At 38.4% G+C, this 19,356-nt stretch overlaps 1 protein-coding gene across 1 annotated transcript in view; it reads right to left on the bottom strand.

Annotated features, from left to right (window-relative positions):
* The window catches only part of COG3 (component of oligomeric golgi complex 3), a 230,375-nt gene that overhangs the window by 140,604 nt on the left and 70,415 nt on the right, over positions 1–19,356 (bottom strand). The window contains exons 12-13 of the mRNA XM_053707999.1: positions 17,694–17,833; positions 13,649–13,809 (exon numbers count right to left, since the gene is read on the bottom strand). Coding sequence (XP_053563974.1) covers positions 13,649–13,809; positions 17,694–17,833 — 301 coding nt within the window. The remainder of the gene's footprint in view (positions 1–13,648; positions 13,810–17,693; positions 17,834–19,356) is intronic.

Genomic DNA, 19,356 nt, shown 5'->3' with positions numbered 1-19,356 from the left:
GCACACCGCAGAGCTGTCCATATAGCTCCCCTCAGGCTCCGCCCCCCCAGTCATTCGACCGACGGTTAGGACAAAAAGGAGAACCATAGGGTGCAGTGGTGACTGTAGTTTACAAAAATAAAATTTAAACCTGACCAAATGCCAGGGTGGGCCGTGGACCGGATACACCGTAGGAGAAAGAAATTTATCAGGTAAACATAAATTCTGTTTTCTCCTACATTGGTGTATCCGGTCCACGGCTTCATCCTTACTTGTGGGAACCAATATCAAAGCTTTAGGACACGGATGAAGGGAGGGAGCAAGTCAGGTAACCTAAACGGAAGGCACCACTGCTTGTAAAACCTTTCTCCCAAAAATAGCCTCCGAAGAAGCAAAAGTATCGAATTTGTAAAATTTGGCAAATGTATGCAGTGAAGACCAAGTCGCTGCCTTACAGATCTGTTCAACAGAAGCCTCATTCTTGAAAGCCAATGTGGAAGCCACAGCTCTAGTAGAGTGAGCTGTAATTCGTTCAGGAGGCTGCCTTCCAGCAGTCTCATAAGCCAACCAGATGATGCTTTTCAGCCAGAAAGACAGAGAGGTCGCAGTCGCCTTTTGACCTCTCCTCTTGCCAGAATAGACGACAAACAAGGACGATGTTTGTCTCAAGTCTTTAGTTGCTTTTAGATAAAACTTCAAAGCACGAACCACATCAAGATTGTGTAACAGACATTCCTTGTTAGAAACTGGATTAGGACACAGAGAAGGAACAACTATTTCCTGGTTAATATTCTTATTGGAAACCACTTTTGGAAGAAAACCAGGCTTGGTACGTAAAACGACCTTATCTGTATGAAACACCAGATAGGGTGAATTACACTGCAAAGCAGACAATTCACAAACTCTTCTAGCAGAAGAAATAGCAACCAAAAACAAAACTTTCCAAGATAGTAACTTAATATCTATGGAATGTAGAGGTTCAAACGGAACCCCTTGAAGAACTGAAAGAACTAAATTTAGACACCATGGAGGAGCCACAGGTCTGTAGACAGGCTTGATTCTGACTAAAGCCTGTACGAACGCCTGAACATCTGGCACGGCTGCCAGACGCTTGTGCAACAAAACAGACAGAGCAGATATCTGTCCTTTTAGGGAACTAGCTGACAGACCTTTCTCCAATCCTTCTTGGAGAAAAGATAGTATCCTTGGAATCCTAATCTTACTCCATGAGTAACCCTTGGATTCGCACCAGCAAAGATATTTCCGCCATATCTTATGGTAAATTTTCCTGGTGACAGGCTTTCTAGCCTGACGCCATATCTTATGGTAAATTTTCCTGGTGACAGGCTTTCTAGCCTGAATCAGAGTATCTATAACTGATTCCGAAAACCCACGCTTAGCTAGAATCAAGCGTTCAATCTCCAAGCAGTCAGTTGCAGAGAAACTAGGTTTGGATGTTCGAATGGACCTTGGATTAGAAGGTCCTGCCTGAAAGGTAGCTTCCATGGTGGAACCAATGACATATTCACCAGGTCTGCATACCAAGTCCTGTGTGGCCACGCAGGAGCTATTAGAATTACCGAAGCCTTCTCCTGTTTGATCCTGGCTACTAGCCAGGGGAGAAGAGGAAACAGTGGAAAGACATAAGCTAGATTGAACGACCAAGGCGCCACTAAGGCATCTACAAATGTCGCCTTGGGATCCCTGGACCTGGACCCGTAACTTGGAACTTTGGAGTTCTGACGTGACGTCATCAGATCCAGATCTGGAATGCCCCATAGTTGAGTTAACTGGGCAAAAACCTCCGGGTGAAGTTCCCACTCCCCCGGATGGAAGGTCTGATGACTCAGATAATCCGCTTCCCAGTTGTCCACTCCTGGGATGTGAATTGCTGATAGATGGCAGGAGTGATCCTCTGCCCATTTGATGATCTTGGATACCTTCCTCATCGCCAGGGAACTCTTTGTTCCTCCCTGATGATTGATGTACGCTACAGTCATGTTGTCCGACTGAAATCTGATGAATTTGGCCTCCGCTAGTTGAGGCCAGGCCTGGAGCGCATTGAATATCGCTCTCAATTCCAAAATGTTTATCGGGAGAAGCGATTCTTCCCGAGGCCATAGACCCTGAACTTTCAGGGACTTCCAGACCGCACCCCAGCCTAAGAGGCTGGCGTCGGTCGTGACAATGATCCACTCTGGTCTGCGGAAACTCATTCCCCGAGACAGGTGATCCTGAGACAACCACCAGAGGAGCGAGTCTCTGGTTTTCTGGTCCATTTGTATCTGGGGAGACAAATCTGCATAATCCCCATTCCACTGTTTGAAACTGCACAGTTGCAGTGGTCTTAAATGAATTTGAGCAAAGGGAACCACGTCCATTGCCGCAACCATTAGTCCTATTACCTCCATGCACTGAGCTATGGAGGGTTGAAGAATGGATTGAAGAACTCGACAAGTGTTCAAAAGTTTTAACTTCCTGACCTCCGTCAGAAAGATCTTCATTTCTACCGAGTCTATTATTGTTCCCAGGAAGGGAACCCTTGTGAACAGGGACAGAGAACTCTTTTCTATGTTCACCTTCCACCCGTGAGACCTTAGAAACTGATGGTGATCTTTGTGGATAGGAATATGCAGGTACGCATCCTTTAAGTCCACGGTAGTCATATATTGACCCTCCTGGATCATTGGTAAAATTGTCCGAATGGTTTCCATTTTGAATGATGGAACTCTGAGGAATTTGTTTAGGATCTTTAATCCAGAATTGGCCTGAAAGTTCCTTCCTTTTTGGGCACTACAAACAGGTTTGAGTAAAAACCCAGTCCTTGTTCTGCTGTTGGAACTGGGTGTATCACTCCCATTTTTAAGAATGTAAGAATGCCTGTCTCTTTATCTGGTCTAAAGATAAGCGAGACATGTGGAACCTTCCCTTTGGAGGAAAGTCCTTGAATTCTAGAAGATACCCCTGAGAGACAATTTCTAGTGCCCAGGGGTCCGGAACATCTCTTGCCCAAGCCTGAGCAAAGAGAGAAAGTCTGCCCCCTACTTGATCCGGTCCCGGATCGGGGGCTACCCCTTCATGCTGTCTCGGTAGCAACAGCAGGCTTCTTGGCCTGTTTACCCTTGTTCCAGCCTTGCAATGGTTTCCATGCTGGTTTGGGCTGGGATGCGTTACCCTCTTGCCTAGTGGCTGTAGAGGTAGAAGCCGGTCCGTTCCTGAAATTGCGAAAGGAACGAAAATTAGACTTATTTTTAGCTTTGAAAGGTCTATCCTGTGGAAGGGCATGGCCCTTTCCCCCAGTGATATCTGAAATAATTTCTTTCAACTCTGGCCCGAATAGGGTCTTACCCTTGAAAGGAATATTAAGCAATTTTGTTTTGGACGACACATCCGCCGACCAAGATTTTAGCCAAAGCGCTCTGCGCGCCACGATTGCGAAACCAGAATTTTTACGCCGCTAATTTAGCTAACTGCAAAGCGGCATCTGTAATGAAAGAATTAGCCAACTTCAGGGCGTGAATTCTGTCCATGACTTCATCATAAGAAGTCTCCTTCTGGAGCGAGTTTTCTAGTTCCTCAAACCAAAAAGCCGCTGCAGTGGTTACAGGAATAATGCAAGAAATTGGTTGAAGAAGAAAACCTTGTTGAACAAAAATTTTCTTAAGTAAACCTTCTAATTTTTTATTCATAGGATCTTTGAAAGCGCAACTGTCTTCTATTGGTATAGTCGTGCACTTAGCTAGTGTTGAAACTGCCCCCTCTACCTTAGGGACCGTCTGCCACGCGTCCCTTCTGGGGTCAACAATTGGGAACATTTTCTTAAATATAGGAGGGGGAACAAAAGGTACACCTGGCTTCTCCCACTCCTTATTCACGATATCCGCCACCCTCTTAGGTATCGGAAACGCATCAGTGTGTACTGGGACCTCTAAGAATTTGTCTATTTTACACAATTTTTCTGGGACCACCAAGGGGTCACAATCATCAAGTGTAGCTAGGACCTCCTTAAGTAGGGCGCGGAGGTGTTCTAGCTTAAATTTAAATGCTATGGTATCAGGCTCTGCCTGCTGAGAAACTTTTCCTGTGTCAGAAATTTCTCCCTCAGACAGGCCCTCCCTCACCGCCAAGTCAGATTGATGTGAGGGCACTACAGATAAATTATCCTCTGCGTCTGCTTGCTAATTTTCTGTATTTAAAACTGAGCAATCACGCTTCCTTGGAAAAGCTGGCAGTTTGGATAAAAATGCTGCGAGAGAATTATCCATTACTGCTGCATAGTAATAGCAATTGGTGCGCTAGATGTACTGGGCATCGCTTGCGCGGGCATAGCTGGTGTTGACACAGAAGGAGGGGATAGCGGGCTATCCTCACTACCTTCAGCTAAAGAATCATCTTGGGCTACATCTTTAAGCGTGATTGTACGGTCCTTAAGCTGTTTGGACACTATGGCACACTTCACACATAAATTTAATGGGGGAACCACCTTGGCCTTTAAACATACAGAACATAGGCTATCTGAAGGGTCAGACATGTTTGACAGACTTAGACAGAACTTCAATGCAATAAAAATTATTCTTGACAAAAACATTACTGTCTCTTTAAATAATAAAAGTGCACACTTTATTACTGAAACATCAAAAAACCATCAAATAAACATCCGATTTTAATGAAATTTTCACCACAGTGTCTTAATGCTTTGAAAAGATTGCACACAAATTTTCAGACCAATTAACCCCTTAATGCCCAAACCGGAGCTAATAACAGCAGTTAACCGGTTAAAAACACTACAGTACAATGCCACAGCCTCTACTGTGGCTTTTACCTTCCTTAGGGATTATTTAAGTAGGAAATAAGCCTCTCTGAAGTCCTTTCTGATGTCTCTGGACTCCCCACGTGAAGCTGCATGAACTGCCTAGTGAAAACAACTGCGCAATTGAGGCGTGAAAATGAGGCCTCCTCACTCTTCATTCCAGAGTGGAGGGACCTTTTAGACTAGATTAGGTGTCCAAATAAGTGCCAGGCGCAATATTAAACCCCATAAGTGTTTCAAAGTCTGAAAAAACACCTTATTTACACTGAAAACATGCTAAAAAGCAATCGATTTAGCCCACAATAGTGTCAACCAGCATAGAGCCCTTAATATAAGCCATCCTTTTATACAGAGTCTAAGAAAAATGGCTTACCTATCCCTGAGGGCATTTCTGACAGTCTTCTAGCATTACTTGGTCTTGTTAGAAAAATGACTGATCATACCTGAAGCAGTTAAGCCTGCAAACTGTTCCCCCCAACTGAAGTTCACTGGTATTCAACAGTCCTGCGTGGGAACAGCAATGGATTTTAGTTACTGGTGCTAAAATCATATTCCTCTCAACAGAAAACTTCATCACTTTCTGCTGCAGAGTAAATAGTACAAGCCGGCACTACTTTAAAATAACAAACTCTTGATAGAAGAAATAAAAAACTACAACTAACACCACATACTCTTTACCACCCCCGTGGAGATGCTACTAGTTAGAGCGGCAAAGAGAATGACTGGGGGGGCGGAGCCTGAGGGGAGCTATATGGAAAGCTCTGCTGTGTGCTCTCTTTGCCACTTCCTGTAGGGATTGAGAATATCCCACAAGTAAGGATGAAGCCGTGGACCGAATACACCATTGTAGGAGAAACAAAGCACACTAAAACCCTAATCTGTTGGGCTAAACTATGACGTATTCTCCTCTAAAAGTGTACATGAAAATGCGATTATTTCCTACTGATAAAAAAAATTTCATAGCAAAATATCTATTTATTTATAAATAAATATTTCTCTACATATGTGATGATTTTTGGACTGATATATCTATCTATAGCGAGATATATATATATATATATATATATATATGTCTAAATATCTTGAGATCTATATGCGAATATCTCTTTAAAAATACATCTAAGATATTGTTAAATGTGCATAAGATTGTAATGTAAAATCTTTTCATCATCTCCATAGTTAAACATATCTCTATACATATAAATCCATGTTTCTCTATGTATGTGTATGTATGTCAGTCAGTCAGTCAATGTGAAATCCCTTAGTCTGCTTTTTTTTTTCTAACACCCGAGATCTCATATCTTTTAGCCATTATAACTTTTTTGTGCAAAAACATAATTTATGTAAGAACTTACCTGATAAATTCATTTCTTTCATATTAGCAAGAGTCCATGAGCTAGTGACGTATGGGATATACATTCCTACCAGGAGGGGCAAAGTTTCCCAAACCTCAAAATGCCTATAAATACACCCCTCACCACACCCACAAATCAGTTTAACGCATAGCCAAGAAGTGGGGTGATAAGAAAAAAGTGCGAAAGCATAAAAAATAAGGAATTGGAATAATTGTGCTTTATACAAAAAAATCAAAACCACCACAAAAAGGGTGGGCCTCATGGACTCTTGCTAATATGAAAGAAATGAATTTATCAGTTAAGTTCTTACATAAATTATGTTTTCTTTCATGTAATTAGCAAGAGTCCATGAGCTAGTGACGAATGGGATAATGACTACCCAAGATGTGGATCTTCCACGCAAGAGTCACTACAGAGGGAGGGATAAAATAAAGACAGCCAAATCCGCTGAAAATAATCCACACCCAAAATAAAGTTTAAATCTTATAATGAAAAAAACTGAAATTATAAGCAGAAGAATCAAACTGAAACAGCTGCCTGAAGTACTTTTCTACCAAAAACTGCTTCAGAAGAAGAAAACACATCAAAATGGTAGAATTTAGTAAAAGTATGCAAAGAGGACCAAGTTGCTGCTTTGCAAATCTGATCAACCGAAGCTTCATTCCTAAACGCCCAGGAAGTAGAAACCGACCTAATAGAATGAGCTGTAACCCTTTGGGGCGGAGTTTTACCCGACTCAACATAAGCATGATGAATTAAAGATTTTAACCAAGATGCCAAAGAAATGGCAGAGGCCGTCTGACCTTTCCTAGAACCGGAAAAGATAACAAATAGACTAGAAGTCTTTCGGAATTTTTTAGTAGCTTCAACATAATATTTCAAAGCTCTAACTACATCCAAAGAATGCAATGATATCTCCTTAGAATTCTTAGGATTAGGACACAATGAAGGAACCACAATTTCTCTACTAATGTTGTTAGAATTCACAACCTTAGGTAAAAATTTAAAAGAAGTTCGCAACACCGCCTTATCCTGATGAAAAATCAGAAAAGGAGACTCACAAGAAAGAGCAGATAATTCAGAAACTCTTCTAGCAGAAGAGATGGCCAAAAGAAACAAAACTTTCCAAGAAAGTAATTTAATGTCCAAAGAATGCATAGGTTCAAACGGAGAAGCTTGAAGAGCCCCCAGAACCAAATTCAAACTCCAAGGAGGAGAAATTGACTTAATGACAGGTTTTATACGAACCAAAGCTTGTACAAAACAATGAATATCAGGAAGAATAGCAATCTTTCTGTGAAAAAGAACAGAAAGAGCAGAGATTTGTCCTTTCAAGGAACTTGCAGACAAACCTTTATCCAAACCATCCTGAAGAAACTGTAAAATTCTCGGAATTCTAAAAGAATGCCAGGAAAAATGATGAGAAAGACACCAAGAAATGTAAGTCTTCCAGACTCTATAATATATCTTTCTAGATACAAATTTACGAGCCTGTAACATAGTATTAATCACAGAGTCAGAGAAACCTCTTTGACTAAGAATCAAGCGTTCAATCTCCATACCTTTAAATTTAAGGATTTGAGATCCTGATGGAAAAAAGGACCTTGCGACAGAAGGCCTGGTCTTAACGGAAGAGTCCACGGTTGGCAAGAGGCCATCCGGACAAGATCCGCATACCAAAACCTGTGAGGCCATGCTGGAGCCACCAGCAGAACAAACGAGCATTCCTTCAGAATCTTGGAGATTACTCTTGGAAGAAGAACTAGAGGCGGAAAGAGATAGGCAGGATGATACTTCCAAGGAAGTGACAATGCATCCACTGCTTCCGCCTGAGGATCCCTGGATCTGGACAGATACCTGGGAAGTTTCTTGTTTAGATGAGAAGCCATCAGATCTATTTCTGGAAGTCCCCACATTTGAACAATCTGAAGAAATACCTCTGGGTGAAGAGACCATTTGCCCGGATGTAACGTTTGGTGACTGAGATAATCCGCTTCCCAATTGTCTATACCTGGGATATGAACCGCAGAAACTAGACAGGAGCTGGATTCCGCCCATACCAGTATTCGAGATACTTCTTTCATAGCCAGAGGACTGTGAGTCCCTCCTTGATGATTGATGTATGCCACAGTTGTGACATTGTCTGTCTGAAAACAAATGAACGATTCTCTCTTTAGAAGAGGCCATGACTGAAGAGCTCTGAAAATTGCACGGAGTTCCAAAATATTGATTGGTAATCTCACCTCCTGAGATTCCCAAACCCCTTGTGCTGTCAGAGACCCCCAAACAGCTCCCCAACCTGTCAGACTTGCATCTGTTGAAATTACAGTCCAGGTCGGAAGAATAAAAGAAGCCCCCTGAACTAAACGATGGTGATCTGTCCACCACGTCAGAGAGTGTCGTACAATCGGTTTTAAAGATATTAATTGAGATATCTTTGTGTAATCCCTGCACCACTGGTTCAGCATACAGAGCTGAAGAGGTCGCATGTGAAAACGAGCAAAGGGGATCGCGTCCGATGCAGCAGTCATAAGACCTAGAATTTCCATGCATAATGCTACCAAAGGGAATGATTGTGATTGAAGGTTTCGACAAGCTGAGATCAATTTTAGACGTCTCTTGTCTGTCAGAGACAGAGTCATGGACACTGAATCTATCTGGAAACCTAAAAAGGTTACCCTTGTCTGAGGAATCAATTAACTTTTCGGTAAATTGATCCTCCAACCATGATTTTGAAGAAACAACACAAGTTGATTCGTATGAAATTCTGCTAAATGTGAAGACTGAGCAAGTACCAAGATATCGTCCAAATAAGGAAATACCACAATACCCTGTTCTCTGATTACAGACAGAAGGGCACCGAGAACCTTTGTAAAAATTCTTGGAGCTGTTGCTAGGCCAAACGGCAGAGCCACAAACTGGTAATGCTTGTCTAGGAAAGAGAATCTCAGAAACTGATAGTGATCTGGATGAATCGGAATATGCAGATATGCATCCTGTAAATCTATTGTGGACATATAATGCCCTTGCTGAACAAAAGGCAAGATAGTCCTTATAGTTACCATTTTGAATGTTGGTATCCTTACATAACGATTCAATATTTTTAGATCCAGAACTGGTCTGAAGGAATTCTCCTTCTTTGGTACAATGAAGAGATTTGAATAAAACCCCAGCCCCTGTTCCAGAACTGGAACTGGCATAATTACTCCAGCCAACTCTAGATCTGAAACACATTTCAGAAATGCTTGAGCTTTCGCTGGATTTACTGGGACACGGGAAAGAAAAAATCTCTTTGCAGGAGGCCTTATCTTGAAGCCAATTTTGTACCCTTCTGAAACAATGTTCTGAATCCAAAGATTGTGAATTGAATTGATCCAAATTTCTTTGAAAAAACGTAATCTGCCCCCTACCAGCTGGGCTGGAATGAGGGCCGCACCTTCATGTGGACTTTGGAGCTGGCTTTGGTTTTCTAAAAGGCTTGGATTTATTCCAGACTGGAGATGGTTTCCAAACTGATACCGCTCCTGTGGGTGAAGGATCAGGCTTTTGTTCCTTATTGTGACGAAAGGAACGAAAACGATTATTAGACCTAAATTTACCTTTAGATTTTTTATCCTGTGGTAAAAAAGTTCCTTTCCCTCCAGTAACAGTTGAGATAATAGAATCCAACTGAGAACCAAATAATTTATTACCCTGGAAAGAAAGGGAAAGCAAAGTTGACTTAGAAGACATATCAGCATTCCAAGTTTTAAGCCATAAAGCTCTTCTAGCTAAAATAGCTAGAGACATATACCTGACATCAACTCTAATGATATCAAAGATGGCATCACAAATACAGTTATTAGCATGTTGAAGAAGATTAACAATGCTATGAGAATTATGATCTGTTACTTGTTGCGCTAAAGCTTCTAACCAAAAAGTTGAAGCTGCAGCAACATCCGCTAAAGATATAGCAGGTCTAAGAAGATTACCTGAACATAAGTAAGCTTTTCTTAGAAAGGATTCAATCTTCCTATCTAAAGGATCCTTAAAGGAAGTACTATCTGCCGTAGGAATAGTAGTACGTTTAGCAAGAGTAGAGATAGCCCCATCAACTTTAGGGATTTTGTCCCAAAACTCTAATCTGTCAGATGCCAAAGGATATAATTGCTTAAAACGTTTAGAAGGAGTAAATGAATTACCCAAATTATTCCATTCCCTGGAGATTACTTCAGAAATAGCATCAGGGACAGGAAAAACTTCTGGAATAACTACAGGAGATTTAAAAACCTTATTTAAAACGCTTAGATTTAGTATCAAGAGGACCAGAATCCTCTATTTCTAATGCAATTAAAACTTCTTAAGTAAAGAACGAATAAATTCCATTTTGAATAAATATGAAGATTTATCAGCATCAACCTCTGAGACAGAATCCTCTGAACCAGAGGAACCATTATCAGAATCAGAATGATGATGTTCATTTAAAAATTCCTCTGAAAAATGAGAAGTTTTAAAAGACCTTTTAAGTTTACTAGAAGGAGGAATAACAGACATAGCCTTCTTAATGGATTTAGAAACAAAATCTCTTATGTTAACAAGAACACTCTGAGTATTAGATGTTGACGGAACAGCAACAGGTAATGTAACATTACTAAAGGAAATATTATCTGCATTAACAAGTTTGTCATGACATTCATTACAAACAACAGCTGGAGGAACAGATACCATAAGCTTACAGCAGATACACTTAGCTTTGGTAGATCCAGCACCAGGCAGCGTTTTTCCAGAAGTATCTTCTGACTCAGTGTCAATCTGGGACATCTTGCAATATGTAATAGAAAAAACAACATATAAAGCAAAATTGATCAAATTCCTTAAATGACAGTTTCAGGAATGGGAAAAAATGCCAGTGAACAAGCTTCTAGCAACCAGAAGCAATAAATAATGAGACTTAAATAATGTGGAGAAAAAATTGATTTATTCATATGCATTATCCCAAATATGAAACTGACTGTCTGAAATAAGGAATGTTTGAACATCCTGAGTCAAGGCAAATAAATGTTTGAAATGAATACATATATTTAGAACAATATATAAAAGTGCCCAACCATAGCTTAGAGTGTCACAGAAAATAAGACTTACTTACCCCAGGACACTCATCTACATGTAGTAGAAAGCCAAACCAGTACTGAAACGAGAATCAGTAGAAGTAATGGTATACATAAGAGTATATCGTCGATCTGAAAAGGGAGGTAAGAGATGAATCTCTACGACCGATAACAGAGAACCTATGAAATAGACCCCGTAGAAGGTGATCATTGAATTCAAATAGGCAATACTCTCTTCACATCCCTCTGACATTCACTGCACGCTGAGAGGAAAACCGGGCTCCAACCTGCTGCGGAGCGCATATCAACGTAGAATCTAGCACAAACTTACTTCACCACCTCCATAGGAGGAAAAGTTTGTAAAAACTGATTTGTGGGTGTGGTGAGGGGTGTATTTATAGGCATTTTGAGGTTTGGGAAACTTTGCCCCTCCTGGTAGGAATGTATATCCCATACGTCACTAGCTCATGGACTCTTGCTAATTACATGAAAGAAATAATTTTTATTAGACAGTGTTAATATAAGTGTAACTGTACTTTGTAAATTTTTTTTACTTTGTATTTTTTAAAGGGTTTCATGAAACTTTTCTGATGCGGAAAACTTAACTACAGCTCTTCGAGAGCGGAAAGGATTGTTGCGTAAAAGGTGAATGTGCGAATGCAATCGCAATTTTTCAAGACTTGAAATAGCTGCGCTATGGAAATTCATTGTGAAAAGACCATATAGTGCGCAGAAAAATCATAACGCACGACTTGTAATCTTAGCCATAGCTTTTATTAGAAGCATTTCTACGAATATAAGTGTTGTGCAAAAACACTTCTATTTAAAACAGGACATTATAGTAATTTACAATTTTAAATCCAATACATTGTTCATGAAACCGATAAAGTCTTATATACACCTATTAACAGTTTATAAGATATTTTATTATAAAAATGCATTTATTCCACTGCCCATGATAATAAACATAACAATACCAGTAAGTGCGACCGATCTGTAGTCAGGAGTGTGCATACTTCTGTTATACCACAGCTCCACCCCTTCCTCTGAAGGCATAATAGAGGTATCCTTTAGAATAATGTGTCAATCAAATACTAAGCAAGTCTCTTTATGGGGCTCAGCAGTAGTCATAGCAACCAGGAAAGCTTCTACTATAAAATGACAAGCAGTAAGGCTTACAAGTTAGTAAGGAGGTAAACTCAGCAAGCAGTTTACATTTCTTTCTTTTATTTTGACTAGAGGCAGGACAGTCAAGACAAGAGACAGATTAAACAGAGGTAGGTCTGTTGTTTCTGGTGTCCATAGTGAGATAAAAAAGTGCCAATTTTCAGGATGTTTTGAAATTAAGGAAAGTCTATTTTGCATCATATTTTTATTATTATGTGCATTTCAGTTTTGACCATTATGTCCCTTTAACATCATCTGTATGCTGATGACACAAATGTTCCTGACTAGTCTTCTGGGCTACACTACTGCAATTCATTGTGACTTTCTGCTAGACTCATACGCTGATTATCATTTACTGTATCGGACAGTCCCCTGGCTTCCTTTAGCTTCAAGAATAACATTTATAATTGTGGCCTTAAATGGACATGAAACCCAAAAAATTTCTTTGATGATTCAGATAGAGAATACAATTTAAACAACTTTCTAATTTACTTCTATTATCTAATTTGTTTCATTCTCTTGGTATTATTTATTGAAGTAGCAGCAATGCACTACTGGTTTCTAACAGAACACATGGGTGAGCCAATGACAATCGGTATATATATGCAGCCACCAATCAGCAGTGAGAACCTAGGTTCTTTGCTGCTCCTGATCTTTCCTAGATAAATCTTTCAGCAAATGATAACAGGAAAAGAAAGCAAATTAAATAATAGAAATAAATTAGAAAGTTGTTTAAAAAATTGTATGATATTTCTGATTAATAAAAAAAATGTAGGGGTTTTCTTTTTTATAATTATTATCACTTATCTATAAAATTACCAATATAATCTGTAGCGTAATGAGGAACACGAAATAAAGAGAGCATGAAAACAGAGGTGAGGAATTGGATATCGATCATAAATAGCAGACTGCAGTAAAAGCTAAGTGAAAACAATCCGTTTGTAGAAACTTTTAAGGTCAGTTAAAAAGCTTTTAAATACTGCAGGCTTTAAAATTGTATGAACCAGGCAAGGGCTGTTGCATAAAAATATTTATGGAATCATCCAAAAAGTTAGGAGCCAGTAAAAAAAAAACGTTACATGGTTCCCAAGACCTGTTCTAGAGGTTACACTTGAAGAGGAAACATTCAGGGATCAAAAGGTCTGTACCTACCTCACCTATATAGAACTCAATATAACTTTCTCATATCAGCTCTCCTAAAACAATTGCTTAAAATCCCTCATTAAATTGTTATGCATTTATAAACCTACCTCCATCATTTCTAGCTTGTCAGGATATGCCAGATCCCCTGGAGCAGGCTTGTAGCCCAGTATGTCTGTCTGAATATATATGTGTGTTCTGTAGACCAGTCTCTCCTGCACATCTTCTAACATCTGCTTCACCAAACCATCAAATGATCCCAGGTGCTCCACTGATGTAGGAAAGAACACACATTAATAAAGTGCGATTACAAGCTATATTAGTAGCTGGGCATTAAAGGGACTTTAACTTTCATAATTCAGACAGAGCATGCAATTTAAATTTATTATCATATTGACTTTGTTTTCTTGGTATTGTTTGTTGAAAAGCATACCTAGGTAGGCTCAGGAGCAGCAACGCACTACCGTGAGCTAACTGTTGAATGGTGGCTACACACATATGCTTCTTGTCATTGCCTAACCAGATCACCCAAGTCCCAGAAGTGCAGTGCTGCTCTGGAGCTGAAATTAAATATATGTTTAACACCTTTTGAAAGAGTTAAACATGTAGTTATAAGCAAGCAATAGTGCAATCATAAAATGATCCATCTTCTTACACTTTAATGTGAGTGTTGGATAATTAACCTGTAACCTTATTGATCTGTCTAGTTTATAAAAAAAATGTTTATAGTACAAGAAAACCTAAAGCATCAAAATATTTTTGACCACAAGTGCAATCTAGGTGGAGATGTAGATAGATCTGTAGCAAGTGAAGACAATTATTCTAAATCAAAATGTATTGTCAGGAACCCAGAGGTAGAACTTTTCTTCACTTTCTGCAGGTCATTTTGAAATAAAATATTTTAAATTGGGCAGTTACACTAAATCACCAGCTCAATTGCCATGTGTTAATCAGTGGAGAGTAAAGCAAGTTTTTTTTAAGTTTTATGATATAGTGCTGCAGTTTATTGCAAATTAGATGCAGACAAAAAACAAATCTCTTGAATAAAGTTGTTGCTACCAAGTGAAAAGTATTACAAGGTAGAAATGTAGTAATAAAAAGGCGCATTGCTCCCAAGAACATCTTACATTTAGAAGTCACCGCTTTGCAGACCTGGAAAGGCTGGGTGCAGGGTTGAAAAAAATTCCCTGAGAGCCAGTCTACAATAAATGCACTTCTGCTTTGCAGCGCTACTCATCCGTATTTGACTGTTCTCTTCAGCCAGCACTTTCCTCTGGATGCACTATGTTAAAGGGACAGTATACACTAATTTTCATATAAATGCGTGTAATAGACACTACTATAAAGAATAAGATGCACAGATACTGATCTTAATATTTAGTATAAAACTGTTTAAAAACTTACTTAGAAGTTCACAGTATAGCTCTTTTTAAATGGTTACTGGAACACCCACTGAAAGTGGGAAATAGCAAACACTCCCCCTCCCCCTTTCTCTGAATATGAAAAGACCCTTTGCACAAACAGAAGCCAGCTGGAGTAGGTATACGTCGGTATTCTCCTAAAACTTTGGGGCTTGGTTAGGAGTCTGAAAATCAGAGCAATGTTATTTAAAAATAAGCAAAACTATATATTTAAAAAACAAAAAACTGTATGGGCTATATAAATTAATCATCTACAAAACATTTATGCAGAGAAAAATCTAGTGTATAATGTCCCTTTAATAAAAACCGACACAAGGCAGCCGAGAGGATAGCACTGGCTGATGAGAACAGTATAATGTGGAGCAGTACTGCAAAGTGAAAGTGCTAAACGTTCCTGCATGTGTCCCATTCTTTCTGCAGACATGCTGCATTTTCTGCAATGATATCTCCCATCACAGCATGTTCTGCCTAGGGCAGGGGTGTCCAAACTTTGCTCTCCAGAGGTTTTGGAACTACATTTCCCATGATGCTCAGCTAGATAAAATGCTGGCTGAGCATCATCGGAAATGTAGTTCCAAAACCTCTGGAGAGCAAAGTTTGGACACCCCTGGCCTAGGGGGTCAGGAACATTGTTTTACAAGTAGGGAGGGATTGAGTCTTATAATATATTATCATCAGAATGAAGGTGGTCATTTTGAGGTGACATAATCTGTGCAGATAACTGTGTTTAGCCAATGTTCCCCAGTTTTCGCCTAAATAAATGTAGGCTAGTAAGCTGCTTAATGCTTTGACCTCAAACTAGCCAATGTAAACTGTGATATTAAAAGAAACTGTGCGATCATGGTGCACAATCACAGCGGCTGGAGATCTGGATCTCATGTGAGGTTAGGGACTAGGATACATTTTAGGGATTGGGGGATTAGCCCTTGGGATGCCAGAGAGGGCTACAGCACACTGCAAATTTATACACTGTAGCCCTATCTGCCATCCGTTTAGTAAATAGATGTTAGATTGAATGAGAGAAATGTTGTCTACAACATTCCAATCCAGGCAACTGTCATTTCAACAAAACAGCTATACAGCATTCCAGATGTGAACCTTTTTATAGCATAATGTAATATATGTAATTCATTAAGGGCTCATTAAACCAAAAAATAAATTCCCCATATCTATGCATAGTTTATGTATGTACTTAATAATTTATTTTGTCCACATACTGTAATTTAAATGTTTTTACACTACCCACCAGGAAAACAGTAGTGTATTCTGCAGCATTCAGAACCTAAGCTCTACAACATACTAAACAGTGCGTTATCTCTGGAGTTCATTTATATCTGCCCCTAATTGTCCAGAACAAAAATGATAAGAATAGACAAAACTTAAAGGGCCACTAAACCCAAAATCTTTCTTTCATGATTCAGATAGAGAATAGAAATGTAAACAACATTACAATTTACTTCCATTATTTATTTTGCTTCATTTTTTAAATATCCTTAGTTGAAGAAAAATTAGATAATATAAGTAAATTAGAAAGATGTTTAAAATTGCATTCTCTTTCTAAATCATAAAAGAAAAACTGTGGGTGGCATGTCCCTTTAAGGGAACAGAAAAGTCAAAATTAAACAAATGGATTGGATCGATCATGAAGTTTAACAACTCTCCAATTAACCTCTATTAATTTTGCTTAGTTCTCTTGGTATCCTTTGTTAAAGGGTAATACCAAGGGAGTTCAGGAGTGTGCACGAGTCTTTAGCCATCTGGCAGCAGTGTTTGCCACATTGTTTATTGCACTGTTATACATAGTTGCATTGACTGCTGAAGATGAGTGGACACATCTGAGCTCATATTAGCAAACCTAGATTTACTCCTCAACAAAAGATAAGAGAACAAAGCTAATTTGATCATTGAAGTACATTAGAAAGTAGTTTAAAATTGCATTGTCTATCGGAATCATGAAAGCTTAGAAGGGATATTAAAGGGATAGTCTACTTGAAAATTGTTATTGTTTAAAATGATAGATAATCCCTTTCTTACCCATTCCCCAGTTTTGCATAACCAACACAACACGATTATATTAATATAATTTTAAGCTCTATGATTAACTGTATCTAAGCCTCTGCTTAGATGCTCTTAGAGTACTGCCCTTATCTCAGTGCTTTTTATAAACTTGCCAATAAGTGCTGGTTCCTGCATTTACTTGCACAGTGTTATCTATATGGCACACTTGAACTAGCACTGTCTGGTTGTAAAAAGCTAATAAAAAGCACTGAGAGAAAAAGCAGCCTGCAGGGGCTTAGAAAGAGGCAGATGTTATAAAGTAAATTAATATAATAAATGTTGGTTATGCGAAGTTGGGGACTGGGTAGTAAAATGTGTTGCGTATCTTTTTAAACAACAATAATATATATATATATATATATATATATATATATATATATAAAATTTTACTTAACTGTCCCTTTAAGAGGCTTAACAAGTGGTATGTCCCTGGAAAACAAAATAATGCACTATTTGAAAACATAGACAGTTTTTTAAATGCTGTTAAAAATTGTTTTGTACCTAGATCTTTTCCAATGAAGTACTTACCTGATAATCTGTACTATGCTATATATACAAATACTTTAATTCCCCTTTACGTTATCAGCAATCTAAACATATTATCATTTACTTGAGAGAGGTAGAATTAAACATATAATTATATATATAGTTATGTGAGAACAAAATGAATAATTACCATTATGTTGCACATGATCCTCTAACATCTCTATTTTCAATATACCACAAAGCTCAGAAAGGGTCTCTAAATGAACAACATGAATGATCAAGGGTCTCAGAACATCATATAAAGACAGACACAGTTTCTCCAGAAGTAAACTGGAATGAAAACAGACAAAAGTAAAATTATTATACAGCGTCATTTTATATTAATTTACAGAAACCAAGCAAATTTCTATTAAACCTACAAATTCAATCCTTCCAAAATGTTTAAATTATGGACAGTAAAGTCAGAAACAAACATTCATGATCTAGATAGCGCATACAATTTTAAACAACTTTTCAAATTACTTATATTATAAAATGTGCTTAATTTTCTTGGTATCCTTTTATGAAGGAGCAGTAATGCCCTAATGTGAAACCAACTGAACACACTGGGTGAACCAATGACAAGAGGCATGTATGTGCAGCTACCAATCAACAGCTAGCTTCCATTGCTGCTTGTGAAACTACTGTAGCTTTACCCCCCCGCTAACCCCACAGGAGTTATCAATATTACACATTCCAATGTTCTTCACATACAGAACAATGTTATTTTTAATAAAAAAAATTATATATATATATATATATATATATATATATATAATAAAAAATCAGCATATATGCATATATATATATCACACTCATATTGAGATAAATCAAATTAATATTAGGGCAATAAAAAACAAACTAATTCAACTGAGCCTATATCAGGGATCCCTGAATAAATGTTACCGGTATAAATGTTGCAACTTAAAATGTATCATAGCCATGTAATCAGCAATCTGTTAAAGGTACACTGAACCCATATTTTTTCTTCAGTGATTTAATAGAGCATGAAATTTTAATCAACTTTCTCATTTACACCTATTATCAATTTTTCTTCGTTCTCTTGCTTTCTTTATTTGAAAAAGAAGGCATCTAAGCTATTTTTTTGGTTCAGTACCATGGAAAGCACTTGTTTATTGATGGGTGAATTTATTCACCAATCAGCAAGAACAACCCAGTTTGTTCACCAAAAATGGGCCGGCATCTAAACTTACATCCTTGCATTTCAAATAAAGATACCAATAAAATGAAGACAATTTGATAATAGGAGTCAATTAGAGCATGTAATTTTAAGCAACTTTCTATCTGAATCGCAAAAGAAAAAAATTGGGTTCAGTGTCCCTTTAAAGTTCCACCTGGCATAGTGAACAATGTATCCACAACATGTTGCAGTTCATATAAGTGTAACAAAACAGGGCTGAGTAAGCCTCTCTTCTTAGTGACAGAGAGTTCACAGTATGAATCACTGCAGCATGTAAACAGACCAGCGGTCCTCCTACAGACCAAGCTCACCGGACTCACCAGCTCTGACTTGGTATATGATAATATGCAGGTCTTCTTACCCCTTATTTATGCCAGGACGGGCTTTTTCTAAAACACACTGACTGTGTGTCCGCCTCCAATTTGTGATGTCACTAAGCTATCCAAAGCACAAATTAACTGGATAATTTAATACAAATTGTTCCATAATAATTTGTGTAAAAACACAGTAAAAAATAAAATTTTGAATGAAGGGTTTATATGATTTTTTGTGGTTCCTAACCCAAGCTATGGGAACTCCCTACAATGAGCAAATAAAAAGTGCCTGTGTCTCT

Source organism: Bombina bombina, chromosome 3 (genome assembly GCF_027579735.1).
Source record: "Bombina bombina isolate aBomBom1 chromosome 3, aBomBom1.pri, whole genome shotgun sequence".
Taxonomy (NCBI): domain Eukaryota; kingdom Metazoa; phylum Chordata; class Amphibia; order Anura; family Bombinatoridae; genus Bombina; species Bombina bombina.
This window is presented reverse-complemented; position numbering and strand designations above follow the sequence as displayed.